Source organism: Callithrix jacchus, chromosome 14, assembly GCF_049354715.1.
Source record: "Callithrix jacchus isolate 240 chromosome 14, calJac240_pri, whole genome shotgun sequence".
In the NCBI taxonomy this organism is placed as follows: Eukaryota; Metazoa; Chordata; class Mammalia; order Primates; family Cebidae; genus Callithrix; species Callithrix jacchus.
In genome coordinates this window covers 21,724,580-21,747,956 of record NC_133515.1, presented here as the reverse complement: position 1 = coordinate 21,747,956, position 23,377 = coordinate 21,724,580, and the positions used below count along the sequence as shown (strand labels likewise).

The 23,377-nt window shown below is 44.3% G+C and overlaps 1 protein-coding gene across 2 annotated transcripts; it reads right to left on the bottom strand.

The window, feature by feature from the left end:
* Positions 1 to 1,163: 1,163 nt before the first annotated feature.
* On the bottom strand, positions 1,164 to 7,596 carry IL1B (interleukin 1 beta). 2 transcript variants are annotated; one of them, XM_008980284.5, is made up of 7 exons: positions 7,525 to 7,596; positions 6,932 to 6,993; positions 6,313 to 6,364; positions 4,145 to 4,346; positions 3,437 to 3,601; positions 2,077 to 2,207; positions 1,164 to 1,373 (listed from the first exon to the last, which is right to left on the bottom strand). In XM_008980284.5, exons 2-7 carry the CDS (start codon positions 6,976 to 6,978, stop codon positions 1,164 to 1,166), a joined length of 807 nt encoding a protein of 268 aa, XP_008978532.1. In that variant the 5' UTR covers positions 6,979 to 6,993; positions 7,525 to 7,596. The 2 variants fall into 2 exon arrangements, with proteins under 2 accessions (XP_008978532.1, XP_002757551.2); XM_002757505.7 differs by lacking the exon at positions 7,525 to 7,596 and adding an exon at positions 7,220 to 7,385.
* Between the last annotated feature and the right edge of the window lie 15,781 nt (positions 7,597 to 23,377).

The window sequence follows — 23,377 nt, the reverse complement described above, 5'->3', positions numbered from 1 at the left end:
AGTGCTGGGATTAACGGTGTAAGCCACTACACCTGGCCCATGTGGGGAAATTTTCTGTTCTCCCTTTAGGCTTGATTCATATGTCACTCTCCTCACTCCTTCCTGGATACTCCTTTTGTATTTTATTTTACTCTACTTGGCACATTGCCTTGTTACTGCTTTTACCTACCTGCCTCTCCTATCTGCGGAGGAACTTCTTACCTCTCTTGTCTATGTACTCCCTGCTTCTAGTACATAGCACTTGCTCAACAGATGTTTGCTGCATTGATAGAGAAATCACTGGCAGCTGTTAACTGCCAGTCCCAACTAGCTGCAGTGCTTCAGCTGATCCTGTTTCAGATGTGCACTGAATATCCTTTTGTTGAACAATAGAAATAAAGGGGATGGATAAGGAGGATAGTCTTTGGTGGCTAAAGATGTTTCTAGGTACTTTGCAGCACTCAGCCATGAGGAGTGGGCTTCTAGTCCCCCAAGAACTCTCACAGCCCTGTTTATCTTAACCATTCAGTGTCAAATCCAAGACAAGTCAATGATCAGGAAAGACCTTTTTTTTTGTTTTTTTTTTTCAGTGAAGTTTATTTCAGAACCATTGAACAATGTGATCATACTTGCTCATTTATAATTATTCCCATTTAAATAATCTGAGCTTATACATTTTCAGTCTTAGTGAAAGAACTTGATTTTAAGAGAGCATACCAGTCCAAACTGAATTGATTCCATAGCTATTAAAAATTGGGCTCTTTTACAGACATTGCTACTTTTTGACCCCTTGAATAAATTAAATAGACCAATCAATAACACAAACAAATAAATAAATAAATAGAGAAGCAGTTGCTCATCAGAAGGTGGGAGTGAAGGACAGAGGGTTTCTTAGAACCAAACGTGGCCGTGGTTTCTGTCAGGAGGGCTTTACGTGAGTAGGAGAGGTGGGAGAGGCCTGGCTCAACACGGGCTGAGGATTGGCCCTGAAAGGAGAGAGCTGACTGTCCTGGCTAGTGGACAGGAGATCCTCTTAGCACTACCCTAAGACAGGCACAGGGGCATTGGTGTAGACAACAGGAATGTCCAGGCTATAGCCACATTTAAAACCTTTCTGTTCTCTTTCTTCCAGCCCTAGGGGTTGAGTTTACATTCAGCACAGGACCCGCTGGATACAGATCTCTTTAGGACACAAATTGCATGGTGAAGTCAGTTATATCCTGGCCGCCTTTGGTCCCTCCCAGGAAGACAGGCATGTTTTCTGCTTGAGAGGTGCTGATGTACCAGTTAGGGAACTGGGCAGACTCAAATTCCAGCTTGTTATTGATTTCTGTCTTGTTGAAGACAAATCGCTTTTCCATCTTCTTCTTTGGGTAATTTTTTGGGTCTACACTCTGCAGTAAAAGAGAAAGAATTTTTGTGAGGAAAGGGACAAAAATGCTGTGGGCAAGATGTTCTTTGGGTTGGCTGGAGAGGAGATTGATGAGCGGGTCACCGGATCAGGAGCCAGATTCCTGAGTTATAATTGGGCCCCCAACTTTCTGTATGTTTACTGAAAGAGCCCTTCTTCTTTTCTAAAACTTAGTGCCAAATACTGAGGAGTAGAATGTAGGTGAGAATTCGTCTTTTTTTTTTTTAAAGGCTAGACCTTCTCGAGGTACCTAGTTTCCAGGGACTTTTTACTGTAGTTTTCCTTATGGTCCTAGAATGACATCAACTTGGAAATGAAGCTTTTGCTGGGAAAGCTGAAGTTGATAATAGGGGTGATTTGGGGAGTGGAGCGGATGTGATTATGCGATCCTTTAGGTCATTTATTTTCCAAAGTGTCTATCAAATGAGAGCAGCCCTAACAATGCATAATCTACAGAGTCGTAACTACGGTAGGACATAATGACACCAGCAAAGTGTCATTTTCTGCAGCAGGATTGAAGGTTGCATGCATTTATAAATTACGTTAAATTCATTTATGTTAATTAAACATTGTCAAATAGGCCTGTTCTCAGCTTTTCCTAGGGGTGAGGGTAGGGAGAAGATGGTTGCCTGGGAATATCTGATACCTGGAGGCTGAGAAGGGCTTCATTCCATAGCATCACTTACCTCCAGCTGTAGAGTGGGCTTCTTATCTTTCAGCACACAGGACAGGTACAGATTCTTTTCTTTGAGGCCCAAGGCCACAGGTATTTTGTCATTACTTTCTTCTCCTTGCACAAAGGACATGGAGAACACCACTGAAGAAAGAAGGGGGTCTTGTGGTTAGGGACACAGCAGTGCAAGGTCAGCCCAACCCCTGGCCCCCATGAGTAGGATACATGCAATGTGGTAGCCCCTGTGGGAACACACAGTGAGGCTCCTTGGCCTAAGAGACAGGATAGCTTGACTTCTCACAGACAAGCAGCAGGGTCATTTGGTTGATTTAGGGTTTCCCCCAAAAGGCCTGAGGGTTTCAGAGGGTAACGGTGGAGAATGAAGAAGGGTCTGCATTTTAAATGGTAAAGGAAGGAAGGAAGCCATTGTGCCACTGGCTGGCAATGTGCCCATCCAGAGGAGCAGAATAATTTGATCAATGTGGAAGATAAGGAAAGAGGTAAATCTGTACTTCTGCCAGAAATGAGGCACCAAAGCTGTTTCAGGAACAGAGCGTAGCCCATGGGAAGAAACTGGGAGAGGAGAGGCTGAGCTGGGAAGGTGGCTCCAAAGAGACACACTCATTTTGATCTTCCTCAGTCACAGCAGTGTCCATTGGAGGCCCCGGGGCCACTCTGACTACTCAGTTCTAAAGAAACAAGATTTTCTTGGCCTGGCTGAGAGCAAATAGCTTTCGCCTGAGTGAGGCTGCCCTTCAAGGTCAGCAGCCTTAGTTGCCCACACTCCTGGGCACAGGCTTTGGCTGTTGTGGCATGATGCCAGGCAGATCACCACAGCTAATGACGGGCTCACCGCACTTGAAACATTTGCCAGTTATAGCAGAGAGATATAAGTTCCTGCTGGGCAGGAAAATTTCCCTACAAGGAATCATCTGGCATTGGGTGGGAAGGATGTTGGGGGAAGGGGGCAAGGCTGGGGATGGGGATGGACATATTATCACTTCACCACTCTTGTTTCAGCCTCAATAACAGGAAAAGAGAACCCACAGGCAGTTGGGCCATGCCCATCAAATGACCCCATATTGTGGAAGCATTGACACAGCACTATGCCCAAGAGACTTGGCTGGACATAGTCTTGGGAGTGCTTGAGCCGTCTGATTTCTCAGGGTCACACTCCTGTTAACAAATGTACCGGCCGGTGCAATCAAATGTGTCATTTCTAGGACCAAACAAAAGTTTGTATATTATATTTTAATTTTTTTTTCGCTTGTGTTGATCACTTGCCTTAAGTTAACTTTCTACTCTGTTTAAAACATGGAGAATTAGCAAGCTGCCAGGAGGCCAGGTGGGGAAACCAGGATGTCTCCATTTACCTTGTTGCTCCAGATCCTGTCCCTGGAGGTGGAGAGCTTTCAGTTCATATGGGCCGGACATCACCAAGCATTTTTGTTGTGCATCCCGGAGTGTGCAGTTCAGGGATCGTACAGGTGCATCGCACACATAAGCCTCATTATCCCATGTGTCGAAGATGATAGGTTCTGAAATGTGGAGCACTTATGTTACTTAGGCATAAAATCACAAGGGCAGGCCTCTTGAGGTGAGGCAGCAGAATTTTGTTCCTTGGAGGACATCTGCGCATGGACAGTCAAAGTCTGATGACAACACTGGTGGGGATGAAGCTGGGAGTGGGGTGGGTAAGAACACTGGACCTGACACTATTAGACATAGGTTCCAGCTTCAGCTCTATTACTGCTCACTATGGACAAGCAACAGAGCTACTTAGGTAAAATGATGATGGTCATTAGCCCACAGGGAGGTTACAGACCTCATGGTGACAATGTAAGTGAAAGGGCCCTGAGAAAGAATGAGGGAGTTGCAGATGTTAGCAGCCATCAAGATCTTTAAGAATAGTTTCCACTAAAGAGATGATTGATTTGGTTTCTAGCCTTCTTTGTTTTATCTCCCTGCTGGGCTTTCTATCTTTGAAGGGCTTTGGCTCTGGGGGAATTTAGTTGGCTGGAAGCCTGATGGCTTCCGAGAGGACACAAGTGGAGATCTACTGCCTGTGCGAGGCTAAGTACCTTCTTCAAAGATGAAGGGAAAGAAGGTGCTGAGGTCATTGTCCTGGAAGGTCTGTGGGCAGTAAACTGGCATCCTCCTCAGCTTCTCCATAGCCACGACAACCGACACAACCTGCCTGAAGCCCTTGCTGTAGTGCTGGCGGGAGAGTCGCAGCTGGATGCCGCCATCCACAGGGCAGAGGTCCAGGTCCTGGAAAGAGCACTGTGGAGAGAGTGAGGGAGGGAGCCTGGTGAGGTGGTCCTGCCAGGAGCCATGCTTTGACATCAGAGAGGAGAAAGCTCAGAGAGGAGGAAGGGGCCTGAGAGAATCCCGAGCTTCTAAAGATCATCCCTCTCTGGGCCAGGCGTGCTGGCTCAAGCCTGTAATCCCAGAACATTGGGAGGCCGAGATGGGTGGATAATTTGAGTTCAGGAGTTCAAAACCAGCCTGGCCAACATCGTGAAACCCTGTCTCTACTAAAAATACAAAAATTAGTCAGGTGTGGTGGCAGGCACCTATAATCCCAGCTACTCTGGAAGCTGAGGAAAAAGAATTGCTTGAACCCAGGAGGCGGAGGTTGCAGTGAGCCGAGATTGTACCACTGCATTCCAGCCTGGGAGACAGAGTGAGACTCCCTCTCATAAAATAAGATAAAAAGATTATTCCTCTTTGAAGCTCGGCGGCAAGTTAGAAGCAGACCCAAGACCAGATGTGGCCTTTCTGACACCTTTCAGGCTATTCTTTTAGAATAAATCCCATTTCTACCTTGTTCTTCTTTTTTGTATGTGAAAAAATACAAATATGTTTGTATTTTTACATATTTTTACACCATACATGTATACCTTCTCTATATCTTTTTGTATCCCTAATGCAGTCACATTATGATTTGCTTTCTCATGCGGATGATCCTAACATTTTCCATTCACTTATGCTTGCTCAGCAAGTATTCCATTTTTCTACGCAGTTCCTTTTTTATCTTTTTCATAACACTGTCTCGTGGCATTCTGCAAATCCTGTAAGAGTAGTTACTGTTTGTGAAATATTTTAAAATTACCACTGTCTTCTTATTCAGAGAGGCTCTGTATTAAGGCTTAACTGATGTTGTCTCAAGGCATGATAATGGTTCAAAGGCTTGAAAGACAATTAAAGAGACCTCTAAATGCACAAAAGAAAGTTGAGCACGAGAGACTTTCCTACCTGGAGCAGAACCAAGCTGCTGGAAAAGGCAATAGGGGTGAAGACCAGGCAGAGAAGCCAACGGGCTTCTTCCACGGCTGGAGCCAACCAGTTATGCCAGTCTTAAAGAAATGTGTTTTAACAAGACTGAGGACTGGATTAGGAGGCTAGGGGAGGCTGCCACAAACTGGAAAAAAGTAAAGTCAGAGAAAAGTGGCTTCCTCACAACCTGCACAACTGACCTAACTGGGCCAATGGCTGGGCCACGTAGGACAGCTACTGAGAATCATATAAAACAAAAGGGACAGCGGAAGTATAACATGGCTCTCTGTAAGGATGAGTCTGAAAAATGCCCATTTGCTGCCCAAATGCCCTTAGCTACCACTGAAAATATTTCAGAACCAAAATTTGCAAGATGCCGGCATCTCGGAGATCATTTAGCTCATGCCCTTTACTTTTCAGATGAGGTCCAAAGCGGGTAAATGACTTGTTAAGGTCACACAGCAAGTGAATAATTTTCTTTCAAGTCTCAATTCATCTTTTTGTTTACATCATTTACATCTTCTTGTTAGAAGCTTCACCCCTGGAAGCAAAAAACTATTCTACTAGAAAGGGGTAGATATTTGTTAGTTCTCAAGATCATCTCTTGGTTTATGAGTTAACTCAAGTGATTGAACTTGATGGAACAAGGCTGAACCTGTCTCCTAAAAGGAGAATCAAATTTGTGTTGAAAACTTGACTGTCTTCCTAGTATAAAACAGGAAACATTGTCGCTACTACTCCCCTGTCGCCACCAAGTGTGGTCACCATCACCAACGTTAGTGAGTGACTATGGTGATATGGTGACCAGGTGGCCAGGTCAGCAAGTGGTGCAGCCTGTGTCTCACTGGAAGAGGGGAAAGTTTTTCTAAAATAAAATACCATGGCATCAAAATGGCTCAGAACTCTTTTCTTTGAGCTTTTCCTGTGTTAGAGCCCTTCCTTGGGTTGGGAGCTAAACCCATAGTCTTACCTTCATCTGTTTAGGACCATCGACTTCAAAGAACAAGTCATCCTCGTTGCCACTGTAATAAAAACAGGGGGATGGCTCAATTATGTCTTCTAAACAGGTTCATTTTTCCTTCCCTGTGTACAAGACTTGACTGTTAATGAGAAACTGCAAACAGCGTGTCACTCAAAGCTGCCTGAAAACACCTGGCAAGTTCCACGATGATAGGCACAGAACAGTCTAGGAGGCAGATTCCGGGCCTGAGAGGTGGGCACCCTGGGTGCTCCCTGTTGGATCCTGAGGCCTAACCTCTAGCCCAGCAGAGTAAGCTAAAATCTGAGCTCTCTGTCTCTCTTCCAAGCCACACTTTGCAAAGGGATTCTTTCTATCGTTGGCTTGGAATCTTTTCTCCTCATTTGCTTCTGCAGGAAGCCCTTGCAACAACATATCTGGATAGCCTCCAAGTCCCAAGGCTGGAGGGACTTATAATGGGAAAGTAGTCTTCAAATCAGATTTACTTGGAGCCCTGCTTGCCATGGAAAGAGGCAATTCAGGGGAAAAATCTGGTCTCCAAGCACAGATAACACCCCGCTCTTGAAAGAGAAGTCCTGCTCATGTTACTGGTTTCAGTGTCCCCACTGACCTGTAGTAAGTCATCATTTCACTGGTGAGTTCAGGTACTTCTGCCATGGCTGCTTCAGACACCTGTGTAAAAAGAAGAAAATGAGTGACTTCACCGTGACAGCTAGGTTCATGTGTGATTTCTCTCAGCATCCAGTACATGGCAGACACACAAAGAAGTGATCTCTGAGTGAATGAATGAATATGTGAAAGAGAAGTCCTTTGAGTCTAGAGAAAAGAATTTGCTAAACCAAACCCAAACTAGCAGTGCATTTTTGAGGTGAGCTGTAGAAGAGGCTTTGACACTAACCTTCAGGGTGTCAGGTGCTAGATAAGCAGTATTCATTCCCAGAATATTTCTGGAGTCATAAGCAATTACTTTACACCTGGCATATTTGCAAAAAGCTGAGAGAGGGAGGCAGAGATGGAGAGAGCTAGGAAGAGAGGGCAGGAGAAAGAGAGGGAGGGAGAGAGAGAAAGAGAGAGAGAGAGACAAAGAGGGGGGGAGAGAGAGAGAGAGAAAGAGAGAGAGAGAGAGAGAGAGAGAGAGAGAGAGAGAGACTCCCTTAGCACCTCCCTTCCCTAGTTGTAAGGAAGAATTAGTTAAAGTCATACTTGAGCAATGAAGATTGGCTGAAGAGAATCCCAGAGCAGCCTGTTGTGCCTTGTGCCTCAAAGAGGTTTGCTATCTGCTAGTTTCTCCCTGACTGTTTTATGGCCTTCAAAAGCAGAAGTGAGAGGCTGAGTAATTTCTCTGTTGAGAAATCAAGTCAAAGGACTGGGGGATGGTGGGAAGAGGATTGGTGAAAACTCCTAGGGGAGGGAGCTGTTAAGCTGAAATAACTCTCTGGTTCATGGAAAGGAGCAGCAAACTATTACACATTTTATCAATATATCACCATGCAAATACACATGGTTTTTCTGACAACCATTGTGCAATTGATGTCGACATTAAAATACTGGATTTTCCTAGGTTAGAAGAATGTTTAAATTTATGATATCTGGGACGAAGTGGACGACACACAGATTTGTACACACAAATCCTCTTCTTCATTCATTTCTTCCTACTTAAATTTAGGAATCTTCTCACTTAGAGATGGATAAATGGGTACAATTAAGGGGCAATAGCCCTCTGTGTCTGGATTGAGGGTGCGGGTCTCCACCTTGGGTGCTGTTCTCTAGCTCAGGAGCTCTCCATCAATTGTAGGAGCCTCTGGGGAAACACTTGGCTTTTCTTGGATGGGGCAGGGAACATACAGCATGCAGGAGTGCAAGCTCCTGACAGAGTTGGGGCAACCCTGGAGGTAAGCTCATGTGACCCTGGAAGACCAGGTGTTGTTATCCCAGTCAGTCTCTTGGATAAATCAGATCAATGCCAGATGATCTCTGCCTAAAAGAATTTTTTGGTGAACTCTGAAAAGTGGAATATTGTTTCTGTAAGAATATCCATCTGAGACTCTATCTCTTGCTAATGCCAGAGTTATCAGTCTCTCTTTAACCAAGACACCAGCAGAGTACCTGCTCCAGGGTACTGCCCAGGGGAACCCTCCATCTGAATGAATGAGAGTCCAGGTTATGAACAGTGCCTGGAGTCTAGGAACACCCTCCTTTGCCTCTGGCAGATCTGCACTGTAACACTTCTTACAACACTGAGTTGAAATCTTGCTCCCTGTTCTGGTTCCTCTAGGAAGCTGTGAAATCTTTTTGAGCCAAGTTTAGCACAATGCCTGGTATGTACATTAGGTGGTAGAGTTTGCTGCTTGAGTGGGCAAATGGGAATTTCTTTTGGGGGGGGGTGTTTCATTACTTTATTTGAAATACTGTCAAGTTCCAGAACATCAGAGACCATCATATACATGTACAAAAATACATTAATGTCCATGGGCATGGTTATGTGCTGTGCTAGTATCAAACTGTAAATTCAGAAAATTCAAACTTCTTTATACGTTCTCCATTATAGTACAAAAGGCCTCTTTATAATAATATAATATGTAATGCCTGTTATCGTTTTTCTATATTTACAGTGTCTCTGCATTAGACTAACAGTGTAAATAGGAAGGAAGCTGTTTTATTATTTTATTTATTTATTTATTTTTTATTGCATTTTAGGTTTCGGGGTACATGTGAAGAACATGCAAGATAGCTGCATAGGTACACACATGGCAGTGTGATTTGCTGCCTTCCTCCCCTTCACCTATATCTGGCACTTCTCCCCAGGCTCTCTCTCCCCAATTTGACAGCATTTTTATTCAAATGAACATGTGCCAGGTATTGTGCTCTTTCTGCATTATCCAAGGGAGTGAGCCCCTGTGTGAGCTCCTGTGAGAGTATTTGAGGCACCAAGAAAATAGGCTCTATTGTGGGACAAAGAGCATTTCATGGACTTGCTTGCCAAGCAGTCTTCTGATTTTTAACTTGGCTCCCAGTATCTTGATATCAGGAAGGCAGACATAGAACTCCGTCTTTAGTAAGTTATATTTTCCACAGGAAATCTAAAAGCTGTTCAATGTGCTAGTTTCCTGTGAATTTGAGAAGCAATACTCCATTCCTAACACTGAGCCCTCAAGAAGTTTGGTGTCTGGACCTGTAGATAGCTGAAGGCCCTGTCTGGGTGGCCTAGGGGACTCCTCTGTTTTGCCTTCACAGGATCCACTTTGCAAATTAACAACTGGTCCCCACCAAGCCCCCGCTGTAGGAACTGCCATCTTCCTCAGAGTCTTTCTTTCTCTTTCTATTTTTCTTTTCTTTCTTTCTCTTTCTCTTTTTTCTTTTCTTTCTTTCCTTCTTTCTCTCTTTCTCCCTCCCTCCTTCCCTTTCTTTCTTTCTTTTTCTCCCCCTTCCCCTCTCTCTCCCTTTCTCTTTCTTTCTTTCCTTCTTTCTCTTTCCTTCCCTCCCTTTTTTCCTTTCTCTCTGTCTCTCTCTCTCCCTCCCCCTGCTTTCTTTTTTTTGAAGTGGAGTCTTGCTCTGTCACTCAGGCTGGAGTGCAGTGGCACAATCTTGGCTCACTGCAACCTCCACCACCCAGGTTCAAGCGATGCTCCTGCATCAGCCTCCCGAGTAGCTGGGATTACAGGTGCGCATCACCAAGGTTGTCTCATTTTTGCATTTAGTAGATATGGGGTTTCACCACGTTGGCCAGGGTGGTCTTGATCTTCTGACCTCATGATCCACCCACCTCAGCCTCCCAAAGTGCTGGGATTACAGGTGTGAGCCACTGTGCCCTCCCCTGCCCTGCCCTCCCCTCCCCTCCCCTTCCCTTCCTTTCCCTTCCCGTCCCTTCCCTCTCTCTTTCTCTCTCTCCTAGACAGAGTCTAGCTTTGTCCCCCAGGCTGGAGTGCAGTGGTGCAATCATGCATTCATTGCATGATCAGGGCAGCCTCGAACCCTTCCTCAGAGTCTTTATGTGGCAACCAGAAGGGTCTGGAGGGCTGGTGGCTCTGTGGACTCTCCTGACAGCACACAGAGAGGCCTTCGGTCTGTTGACGAGATTACAAGCTGAGCAAAGGAGGGTCAAAGCCAGTAAAAGGAAGGGAGATATGCAAGGGATCAGAGCATCGCTCTGAGTTAGTCCATTCTGCTTCTGGGACTTGGCATACAGGTCAGAAACCTTGAGCTTCCACTTCTCCATCTTCCAGTTGTAGCATCCAGGACCTCAGAAGTTGCCAGCTGAAAGGAGCCTTAATGATTGGTGGGATCTAGTGGGACCACAGAGACAAAGACATGAATAGCTATATGAATGGGAACAGCAGACAAAGAAACCAAGGCTAGGACGGATGAAGTGACTCATCCAATAGCACAGTGTGGTTGAAGCAGCACTAGTATCCAGGTTGCATGAGCCCCTGATGCTTTTGCTCGAGGGAAATTTTTTAGCAATGGTGCAATGCCCCTGATGTAACAGTCTCCACAGTTCTGCCATGTCTCATCCTGGCCCTGTAACCTGGACTCAAACCTGCCACCATTCCGTCCATCTCAGGAAGTGAAACCTCTTATGTCAGGCAGTCAGGTTGTGCAATGTATGTATCAGATCCTGTCTTCCCAAGGTAATCACTCAGGCCACAGCACTTCCTTCCAATCCCCAGCGGGCAGAAAATATCTCTCTGTAGAAGTAGTTACACTAAGGGTGGGAGTGGAAAAGTGATGATGATGTAGATGGTGATGTAGCCTCAAGGAACTGGAACAAGCAGAAGTGGGGAGCTGGCAGCGCCAGGATGCTCCAGCTTTTGGGGAATTTTTCAGCTCTTGAGTCACTAAAGCCTTTCTCAGCTGCAAGTTTCTCTTCACCCTGGCAGGTCATTCTTTCAAGATAGGAGACTGACACTTATTCAAAGCAGCAAGTGCCCTGATACCATCTTGTGTCTGATCATGGGCTTCCTAGCTGGTTATCAAGGTTGACCTCATCTCATTGGTCTTCAATCATTTTGAACAAGAAGACAGCAAAATAAACATGAGTTAGTTCTTATATTATCGTGTGTACATGTAGTGATGTCCGTTCTTTGCAGTGGGCTGTTCCTTCCTTGTTCACCCTCTTGCTTAGAAAAGAACTAAGCAATCTGCCTTCACCATTTTCCTCAAGCCCCATCTCATTCTTGGCATTGGCTTCCTAACATTATTCTTATGAGCTTCATTTTCTTCCATCATTTCCATGAGTCCCTGTGAGATCTTCAAGTATAAACAGCATCTCTGTGGATATTTCTCTCCTTTCCCTCCTGCTTCTGGAATTATTTGGGAACTGGTGCTGTGATTTTTATCATATTGCTTCCACTCCTCTTACAGCATCATCTCCAATGGGCGTCTTCTTCCTCTTAAATCCAGGTACTCTGATTGGGGACATGCAGAGTCTAAGGGACATTCCATTCTTCTCCCTGGTCTAGAACAAGGAGGGCTTAGCTATATGAGCAGGCGTCTGGGGCTGGCGAGGTATGTGGTCTCCAGTGGCTTTTCCCTGCTAGCTGAGTTGTTATGCCAGTCTGGGAGGCCAGTGAGACCTTGTCCCTCCTTTACATCCATCAGAAAAATCCTCTGGGTGGGTAAGGTAGATAGCAGGGCTCTCCTACTCTGTGTCTTTTCTCATACCTAATGGGTATAAGAGAGAGGACTGTAAACAGAAGGGATCCTGGTACCACTTAACCAGAGTCTGGAAACATTTTCTGTACAGGGCCGGATAATAAATGTTTCAGGTGCAACTACTCAACCCTGCATTTTTTCAGAAAAGCAGTCAGATAATGCATAAATGAATGGGCGTGGCTGAATTTGTCTTGCAGGTCCAGGTCTTATATCGTTGTATTATATCATTTTTTCTTACATATAAATTTAGAAGCAATACTTTTTTTTTAAGCTGTCCTTTATTGAGAATCTACTAAGTGCCAGGCACCTTTTTTTCCTCATTATCTTACTAACTCTTCAATAAACTTTAAAGTAGATAATTGATTTGACTTATGCAGAAACTGAGGTTGAGACAATAACTTATTTAAGACTACCTAAACAGTAAATGCTGGAACTATGACTCAAACATGGGTTAACGGAATCCAAACTGGATCTCACTTTTAATTGTTACAAACATCTTTTGCCCGTCTCCTCCTGTCCACTCAGTGCCCATCGGCAGGCTTCTTTCTCATTCTCAGTGATCGAATGACATTCTAAACTACATTGGCCCGGCAGATTCACCTCTGCCCCTAAGTGTTTCAACATTGTCCTTTTAGGATTGAGATACTCTTTGTTTTCTTGTTTTCCTCCTTTCTTCTTCTGGCAGTGATGAGCTGTGTGAATTTGTTTCTCCTCTCAGGGTAGCACTGGGACTTTCCAAATCAGGGTTTTTAGTGATCTCTCTTCCCTTTTCGGAGTTTCTTCCTTATTCCTGTTCACTTTCTCATCCACAACTGGCAACTTTGTTGCTGGAAGATTTCCTCTGACCTTTTTTCATTCTTCTTTAAGACTTTGTCATAACTGTCAAAAGCAATCCCTTGAAGGTATCTATCCTTGGAATTGTGTGCTTATGATGCTGAAAAATACTTCTCTCCTAAAGCTATGATCAAACGCTTCTCTCCCAAATGTCTGTTGTTTCTGTATTCTACGCTCTGGTTATTACATAATCAAAGACGATTTGGTCATTTCCTCCCAGGACTTTGTTAATTTTACTTCTTCAACTGCTTCCCTCTTGTTGGCTGGAACTGAGTTTTCTATCTCCTGGGAGAAGAAGTTCTCAGCAAGGCCACTCAGGATTTGTTGGGTCCATTGGCAAAGTCTAGAACCCAGGCTCTAGGTGGCCGATTTCCTCTAATTACTGAGCAATGTAAAATAAGGAAGTCTGATTTTGTAAAGGTGTTAAACTTTTGTGTGAAGGCAAAACTTCAATACCATGAATAGAGATTCCAGAATTTGACATTTTCTGATGAATTCCTTTCACTCCCTGACATTAGAATATTAGAAAATCTACCATGAAGAATCTATGAGGCCATCTTACAAAGCCAGTTTTTCAAAACAGATTTTTACAAGGATTGATATTTGGGATGATGGTTCTAGAAAGCCTCTATCAAAGTTAATTGATGATGTGTGCAAGCTGAAAGTTATATGTTAGAACTAGTAGTGATTTCAAAAATATTCCCTGTAGACTTTTTGCTAATATATCTGCTCATTTTCAAAGTTCCAACTATTACAAAAGTGTTTAAAGTGAAAAGCAGAAGCCCTCCACTTCTGTTGATCCACCTCCCTGTCTTAATCAGAAAGTATTTTCCCAGGCATTGCCACCCTAGAACTCACCCTCCATCCATCCATTACCTACCATAGGTTCTTTGAAGTACTCACTTTTAGTGCTTCCTGAGTGCCTGGAAGCTATTTTTCTCTCCATTTCTACTGCTGCATGGTAGTTCAAGCCCTTCGCCCTTTTTCCCTAGGCCATTTGAATCATCTGCTAATTGGTGTTCCTGATTGCCGTGCAAACTTCATCCATCCCTTCCTCACACATCAGCCACAGAGGTCTCTCCAAAAAGCAAATCTGGTGACAGGAAGCCCTTGCACAAAACACATTACTGGTTCTCCATCTCCTTTGTGGATAAATTCAAGCTCCTGAGTGTGGCAAGCAGGACCTAGCTGGAATCCCCTGTCCTTCTCTCCTGACCCATATATCAGCCTTTCCAGACTATTTGCAACTCCTGAATGTAACATTCTTTCTAGTCTCTAGGCTTTTGCACAACCTGTTCTTTCTGCCCTGAAACTCCTTCTCCTCCTTGTAGTTTGGCTATTGTCTAGTCTTTCAACACTCAGCTCATGCTTCACCTCCTCCATGACAAGTTCCTTCCCAAGCTGGGTGGTGGGTGCTTTTCCTCTGTGTTGTGAGTCTTGAACACCCTCAGCACACCTCCATCACTATGCTTTGTTTGATTGTCTCCCTTGCTGTTAATGCACCTGCTTCAGGGCTGGCATATACTGCTCAGCTCCATGACTGGCTCATGGTGGTGCTCCACGAATATCAGCCAACCAAACAATGACAGCCAGGAGCCATCATGCCATCACTCGTGGCTTTCTTCTGGAGCTAACCTCCCCCAACAGGAAAGCATTTCCTTAGGAAAGAATATCTTTGGGTTAAATAGAAGTAGACACTCACCAGAAGCACTATGTCCAGCTCAGAATGAACTGCTCACTAAGCAGCCTTGTCAACGAGGAGGTAGCAGGCCAGCCCCAAAGACCTCAGAGTGGGAGAGTAGAGAAGCACAGTTCCTGCCACAAAGGCACAGCGGACACCTTGCTCCCTAGCTGGCTGGAAGCAGAGTGGTGTCCACGTACTTCCACGGGAATTTTGAGCCTTTAATAAAGTCTTGTGGGACAGGAAGGTGACTAGCATTGACAGTCTAACCAGGAATGTGTGGTGCCACCTTTCCTGTTTCTTATCAGAAGTACTTATGGCAGGTAAATTTCTAGAGAGACACTCCCATTTATTCTGTTTTGAAATGTTTCCTGAGGGCTTTCCAAATTCACCTGGGAACACAGGAGTTCCAGAAAGATGAAATCAAAGGTGAGGGTATGCCAAGGAAAGTAGCTTTTAGAATGACTTCCATTAGCCATGCATCCATTCAGCACACCAGGCATTCAGTTGGAGGGTGTGTGTGTGTGTGTGTGTGTGTGTGTGTGTGTGTTGTGTACATAAAGGAAGGGAAACAAAACAAAACCACACCAGATGTGAGAGTTTTCCTCAAAGAGTTTTTGCATATGTCCACAATTTAAGACAATATGTTGTGCTGTGGCTGGTGTTTAAACCATCTGCTAGGGAGAGGCCTTCCACATACACTCGGGGTGAATGTGACCTCTCTAGGACTGCCAGTGGAGCTGGGCATACTGTTTGTGGTTGATAAACCCTGCTGCTTTGCTCAGGGACCTGTGTGTACCTTTCCTCTCCCTGGAAGTCTTCATTAGCTGGGCATCCAGAAGGTCTTGCACAGAGCAGAGGAAGGCACAAAGACAAGAACTTGAAACCAGCCTGGACAACAAAATGAGTTTCTATCTTTACCAAAAAAAGAAAAACAAAAAAAATTACTCAGGTGTGATTGCACATGCCTGTAGTCCCAGCTACTCAGGAAGCTGAGGCAGGAGGAATTTGAGGCTCCAGTGAGCTATTAGGTTGGCACAAAATTAATCGCGGTTTTGCCATGAAAAGTAATGGCCAAACTTATAATGGCAAAAACTGTCATTACTTTTGCACCAACCTAATATGATTGCACCACTACAGTATGTCCAGCCTGGGCAACAGAGTGAGACCTTGTCTCAAAATAGTAAATAAAAAAAAGGAAAAATGTAAAAAAAAAAAAAGACAAAAATAAAAAATGGGTGTTGAAACCCCTGAATTGAGGAGTAACATGAAGGAGTATGATTCTGTGTGTGCATGCATGGGTATGTATCCTGAGTGCCTGGGTAGCCCACCCTGGGCTAGTTCAGGTGGCAAATGGTTTTCCTCCAGTGAGGCCACCATCATCTTTCCCCAGGGCCTGTCCATGTCTTTGGTGGCAAGATGCCTGTGGACTGGAGTCCCTCTTCAGAGGAAAGACTCCTTCCAATTCTCTGGCTTTCAGGTAGAAGTCTGTGTTTTCAACAGGCCCCCACTGCAATGTCATGGGTTAGTTTAGGTGGGGTGTCCTCTGAAAGCCTCCCATAGCCTACCTAAAAGGCCCTGTCCCACCTGGCACTGCATCTCCCTCTTCCCAGCTCTCAGCCTTTCTCTGCTCACCCCACTCAGCACAGGCCTTTTGCTTGATCCTTGGATGTGTCAACCCTGCCCCTAAGGGGCACAAGGCAATTTGTCCTTTTATTATTAAGATCTCTTCTGAGGACAAGTGTGCTGGCTCACACCTGTAGCCCTAGCACTTTGGCAGGGCAAGGTGGGAGAATCGCTTGAGCTCAGGAGTTCCAGGCTGCAGTGAGCCATGATTGCACCACTGCACTCCAGCCTGTGTGACACAGCAAGATTCTGTTTTTTGTTTGCTTGTTTGTTTTGGAGACAGGGTTTTGCTCTGTCACCCAGGCTGGAGTGTAGCAGTGTGTCTCTGCTCACTGCAGCCTCAACCTGCACACTTTTTGTAGAGAAGCGTCTTGCTATATAGCCCAGAGTAGACTCAAACTCCTGTGCTCAAGAGATCCTCCCACCTCAGCCTCCCAAAGTGCTGGGACTAATAGGCATGAGTCACCATGCCCAATCAAGACCTTGTCTTCAAAACAAAACAAAACAAACAACTCCCCAGACCTCTCAATTCTTAAACTCATCTGTAGTTTCAGCCACACTTTACCACATGGCTTTGTTAATTTTGTTCTCACTGTCTGAAATCATCTCCTGTTTATTCTTGACTGACAGGTCTCTGCACAAGCCCGTTGCTTAATCAGAGTAAGCTCCTGTCAACTTATTCATATCATGTCCCGATGCCAGCATGGATGATTAAAATTGTTCAGTGGAGACTGACTGAATGAATCATCTCCTTCCAAGTCCTCACTTGTTGGCTCCTGTCTTACGTGTCTTATGTTTTACTCCCTGTTCTTCAAAGAATGTGAGTCCTAGAAAGTATTTTAGAGTCATTTAGTTCAGTGCCTTTGGGTGGGAGGATCACATCCTTGGGTCCTGTCCCGTAGATTGTTTTGCTCTAGCTGAGTAGGCAGGATTCCCTGCCTTCTCTCACTTCTGCATGGGACTTCCTTCTGAAATTGCTACTCAGTCAAGAGAATGAATGACCTTCCCCAACAGAGTCCTACTCCACAGGGGCTTAAAGGCATCAGCAATCTCTTGCTCATCTCTCTGGCCAGCTGCCAAGGTCAGTTTATAGCTGAGAGACAAGACTAGTTAGCAGATCAGGCAGGTCTCAGTTGCAGTTGCTCCTGCCCACACTGGGCATTCAGATGGAGAGAGGGCATGGCACTACGCTGCGATTTGGGGAATCCCAGGACTCTGAAATCTCAGTGTCAGCTCCAGGCCATTCTCCTCAGCAGAACTGAGTCATTCAGTCCTGTCACTAGGAGTTGGGACCCTGCCTGATTGCCTTCTTACAAATGGCTACATTGACAAGGGGATTACACTTGACTGAGTGGAGATTGGGGGAAAAGGAAATAAGCCCTCAGTGCTTTCTTGGAGCATATGTCACCCTGGCTGGCTTAGTATATGTTGTTTGTCAGAACACTTAGCTCCTACACTGACAAATATTCTCTGCTTGACCAAATTTTAGTTGGGCTCCTGAACCTTCTCCTAGGCACATTTGTAGACTTTCTTGTGAAATTCTCTTTCATCGAGAAACTTCTATGCTCAATATCTGTTCACCCTTGATATCTGGTGGCCCTTGAAATCTCACTGAATTCCCCATTCTCCACCATCCCCAAGATGGTGTCTAATTACCCTGTCCTGTTTTCAGCAAGGATCCTGTTAGGTGGGTTTAGGCAGAAACTCCCTTATTTTTCATGCTTCCTCTTAGTAATTTTGCATCCACGGATCTCTGCTCTGTTTCCTGGCTCTGACTATGTCCTTGCCTGTGCTCTATATGAAGTTGTGCCCAATCTCTTTCCCCCACTGCAAAGTCCCATTGCAGTGGTGCCTATATCTTCTGTTCTGGCTATGAATAAAAATCTTCCTTACTGTGAATTAAAAAAATTTTTTTTTTGAGACAAAGTCTTGCTCTGTTGCCCAGGCTGGGGTGCAGTGGCTTGAACTCAGCTCACTGCAGCCTCCTTCTCCCAGGTTCAAGTGATTCTCCTGCCTCAGACTCCAGAGTAGCTGAGATTACAGGCAGCCTCCACCATGCCAGCCTAATTTTTTGTATTTTTAGTAGAGATGGGGTTTCACCATGTTGGTCAGGCTAGTCTTGAACTCCTGACAGCAGATGATTCACCTGCCTCGGCCTCCCAAATTTCTGGGATTACAGGAGTAAGCCAATGTGCCAGGCCAAATAATTTTTTCTTTGACAACATTATCCTGTAGACAACTGGATTTCAAGGAATTAGCCTTTGTGAAATCTAGCATTTTCTTTGACTTCCTCCTTCCAAAGGTTGATTTTATGGGAGGCCAATATTTTAAAATATCAAAGGCACACAAGGATTCATTTCAAGCTCACTTTGTGCCAGGGAAGGGAAATTTTTGTGAAAATTTCTTTTAAGTTCTAGTCAGTGAAAAAGCAATCTTAAGAACGAGGAAACAAACCCATCATTTTAAAAGCCAGAAAAGAACCTTTCAACATAGCATTCCTGCTTTGACTGTGCCTGGTTGGGAACATACCTGCCCCTGCTCACCAGTGAGTAAGTTCCTGGAGAGCCGTGGCAAAATTGCCCATGTCCACTCCTCCTGGGCCATCTTACCTATAGTAAACACTCTGCAGATGGGCTGGGGAAGTGGATAAGCCAGAAAAAAACAAAGAGGGGATTGGATATAGCTTTGCCCTCTTAGCTATGTCCCTGGAAGTTACTCAGCTTCCTGGCCGGATGTCATCATGTTCAAAATGTGGACAGTAAGACCTAATTCTCAGAGTTATTATAAAGATAAACAAAGTCACCCATGGGAAATCACCTAACAGAGATGGGTGTGATCAAGAAGCAGGAAAGATTCGTTTGCCCTCCTCCCTTCTCCTTCCTTCCCTTCCTAATGAGGATGGCCTTGTCTTCATGGCTGCCATCAAATCTCTGATGCCAGTGATCGCCCTACAGGCATCAGTGGTCATAAGTGGGCATACGTGTTATGACTGCAAAGTGTTTACTGGCGATATTTACTCATTAAGTGGTCAGCTGGCCCGGGCTGCAGTGGGATGAGGAATGCTGCTCTGGCGGGCATCCCTGTCCCTATGTCTCATTAGTTTCCTGAGGCCTTTGTCCAAATGGAGACCTGCATTGGGCTCACCACACAGGGGGTCCTGAGTTTTCCAGCATTCTTAACGATTTAGCATCACACATTCTCAAAGGTTTAGATACATTTCATATAATATTTTTAGTACTGCTAGGAAGACACAGATGAATTAAATATGGGTACTTCTTTTCAGGGAACTTATTGTCTTGAGTACAAGGAATTAAGAGTAAAAGGTGAGAAGAGGCACTCTCTTTGGCCACTCCCATGGTCTGGTGTCTCTTAGAATTATGCTCACAGTTGTCCTCTGGGATGACAGCCTTCCTGCTTTCTCACCCTCTCTCTTCTCAAAGTACCAATGATTTGTCCTTATCAGGACTGCTAACCCATAGACATCCCCTCTCTCTATCAGCTCTTTCTGCTTTTCCTTCCTTTTTGAGCCAGCTTAATTTCTGTGCCCCATCTCTTCAACCATTTTCTTTCTGGTCTCCTCAGCACCCTTCCCATTTTTATTCCATTACACTCACCAGACAATACTTCAGACTGTGTTGTATCGCTGGTCTGCTTCCTCTGTATCTCCACTGGGGCTGCTAGAGGACGTGGGGAAATGAGTTTATTCAGCCTCACAGGTGGTTGCCACCATGGGCATAGGATAACCACCCCTCACTGGGCTCTCACACTGCCCGCCAGTCTTACAAAGCTTTCCTATTCTGCTGCCCACAGTGATATAGAAGGAAAATAAATATTGGGGCCTTCAAATCACTATGCTAAAGGTAAAAGTCAAGCTGGGAACTGCTTAGGGCAAACCTGCTTCCCATTCTATTCAACATCATCCCTATGATGAGATAAACGCACATCTTATTGCCTCCCTTAGAAAGGCTAATCAGAAACTCAAAGAATCCAACTGTTTGTCTTTCACCTACCTGTGACCTGGAAGCTCCCCCGCTGCTTCAAGTTGTCCAGCCTTTCTGGATGGAACCGGTGTACATCTTACATATATTGATTGATGTCTCACATCTCCATAAAATTATAAAACCAAGCTGTGCTCTACCTTGGGCACATGTGGCCAGGACCTCCTGAGGCTGTGTCACAGGTGTGCATCCTCAACCTTGGTGAAACAAAACTTCCTAAATTAATTGAGAGCTGTCTCAGATTTTTGGGGTTCATACTTTGGTAGCCACGAAGGAATTCTGAATGGAGATGCCCCTTACCTTTGACAAATCTCCTATTGGTACTTGGTACTAGCATGAGCTAACTTTATGCTAGCTAACTTTATGGCTCAAATTAATAGAACAATTTGCTGAGGTCTAAAAGTATCTCCTCCAGAGAAACCCTGGTCTTCCAAAATTTGGTCAAGATCAAAAGTTTATTTATTTATTTATTTTTTGAGTTTTAGTTGCTTCCAACAAGGAAGGCAAGATTTCCTGCTTCCATGATGATGGCAGGCAGGTAACTCCTTAAGGAGTTTGAGCTCATTCCCAGCACAGAAGATGAGTCCAAGTTATTTTCCTGCTTCTAGGATGGTGGAGAGCCATCTTCAGTCTGAGACCCCTTCATAGGTAAGTAGTTGAATTGGGATTTTGTCTTTGCTGAAGTTTAACAATCAGCTGGTCTTAATTTCTCCTGACCATTAGAGAGAGCACTCAGTAATCATATAAGTTGTACGATTTTTTTTTGCTGAACTGTTTGTTTGTTTCTGTTTTTGTTGTTGTTTCAGTCTTTTTCCCATTGGGTTTGACCTACTCTATCCAACTTGATCAAATCCAAAGGAAAGAATTATGGGGAATGAGACCTCTGAAGTGTCTAAATTCTGACTTGATCAAATCCAAAGGAAAGTATTATAAGAAACGAGGCCTCTGAAATGGCTAAATTCCACCGCCCCCCCCCCCCCCAAAAAAGGTGATGCGGTGGGGGAAAAAACGGACAGCATAAAAAAACAAGGCCACCTTTTTGCTAGCCAGGCCAAACTGAAAGAGCAATGGCTGCTGCCCCATGCTGCGGTTCCATAGCTAAGGTTCTGCCTTTTTTTCTACCATGACAGCCTGGGTTTGGTTCCTAAATCAGGCCATTTCTGGTTTGATACTTGGTACTTCTGAAATAGCAGCAATTTGTCCTAGCTGAAATATGGTAGTAAGATTTTAAAAGATTTTTTTTAAAGGAGCTCAATGGTTAAAAGTCGTCTTAATTAAAAGCTAACATCCACGATGTGTGTGTATATGTGCGTGTTTGTATTTAAAAGGCCTTTCTTTTTTTCTTTTTTTTCCTCTCCTAGGAACTTGTCTTTTTTGAGCAAAAGTTATTTTCTTCTCAGTTGACTGGATTCTGTTTTCTTTATTTAATTCTGCTGTCTCTCCTTTCTTTTCCACCCTCTGCTGCAGAGACCTAAAATAGATTATAATAGCCTGGGGTTCCTTAAATAAAATGGAGAAGGTACCAGGATCCCTTTTGGGAGAAACTTCTATTTTTCCTTATGGAATCCCTGGAGTATAAACAGACAAGTTTGTTTCAGCTCTTAAACTGCTTATGTTTGTATTGTGTTACCTGATTTTTTTGACTATTATATTTTTGACTAGCTATTGCCTCAGAGGCTACTCTTGGGTTTTCAAGGAAGACTATAGTTTAGACATGAAGAAGTCTTTAAAAAAAATTTTAAAGTACACTGTGAAAGCATCACATGGTTTGGCCTCGTAATAATTCTCCCTTCTTGGAGACCAGAATTCAGGGTGGGCTCTGCTCAGAGCTCAGAGATCCAGTTAAAAGATATGTAGTCTCGGCTGGGCACAGTGGCTCCCAGCACTTTGAGACGCCAAGGTGGGTGGATCACCTGAGGTCAGGAGTTTCAGACCAGCCTGGTCCAAATGGTGAAACCCCATCTCTACTAAAAATACAAACAAATTAGCCAGACATGGTGGCATGGTGGTGCACACCTGTAATTCCAGCTACTTGGGAGGCTGGGGCTGGAGAATCTCTTGAACCAGAGAGGCGAAGGTTGCAGTGAACCTAGAATGCACCATTGCACTGCAGCCTGGTTAGCTGAGTGAGACTCTGTCTCAAAAAAAAAAAAAAAAAAAAGGTAGTCTCAGTCAAAATAAAATTGGTCTCCTATACAATCCCATGGTAGATTTCTATAATTTTATGGTGGATTTGGCATCCATCTTTAATCTCCTTCTAGTACCACGAGACTTTTTCTTCTGTACCTTGAGATGTAAATTTTGCTATCTGATTTTTCATCTAAGAGTTGTTTCCTTTAATATATAGATATAGGGCTGTTTAGCTGACAACTGCCAAAGTAGTGAAACAAGTTATCAAGAATTAGAAAGTCTAAGATAGAAAAAAAAATAATAAAAGGTCTTTATGACTCTATAAGATGTACTTCTATCAGCATTCCTAATATATCTTTGTACTTATGTGTTGTGTACACAAGTTTTCACTACTGAAAATACATAGAGGATCTCTAATTAATTGGCTTAAGACAATAAAAGTGCTTGAATCAAATACTTTATCAGAAAAAAGGAAAACACTAGTCAAATGCTTTTTCAGTTTACGTAACGTAAGTAAAATCTAATAAACAAGCTAGGTTTACAATTACTAGAAATGTCTTAAGAATTGCCAGCAGTTTCTGGATTACGGCTGGGGTGGGGCTTGCTGGGGTGGGGGGATGATAGGATGACTTCCTTTTTCTTGCTGCCTGTTTCTGGCTTGGGGAAGCGGCAGGACCTTGGTCACGCTGGAACCCACATGGCGCTAATCAAGGGATGCCAGGCCCAAGTGCCTGGGGCCCAGCTGCAGAGCCGAATTGGCATTTCCAGATTGGGACTCTGGCCGCACCCCCTTCAGGACCCTCCCCTTCTACCAAGCCCATTGTTTCGGGCAGTTTGGGCTAGCTGTCCTGGTGTGCAATTTCTCAAATTCAACAAATTCTCCAAGAAATCCATTCTTCATGCAAGAGCTGGATTTTATGCTTTAGGTGAAGGTGGTAAAGTGCTTTCAATGTGGAAGGGGGCTAACTGATTGGAAGCCCAGCTAAGAACCTTGGGAACAACATGCTAAATGGTATTAAGGGTGTAAAGATCTGTTAGAACAAAAGAAGCAAGAAAATATAAACAATCTTCATTTATTCCATTCATTTGAGGAGTGTCTCATAAGAACTGCTGAAAAAACACCATCACTAACTGG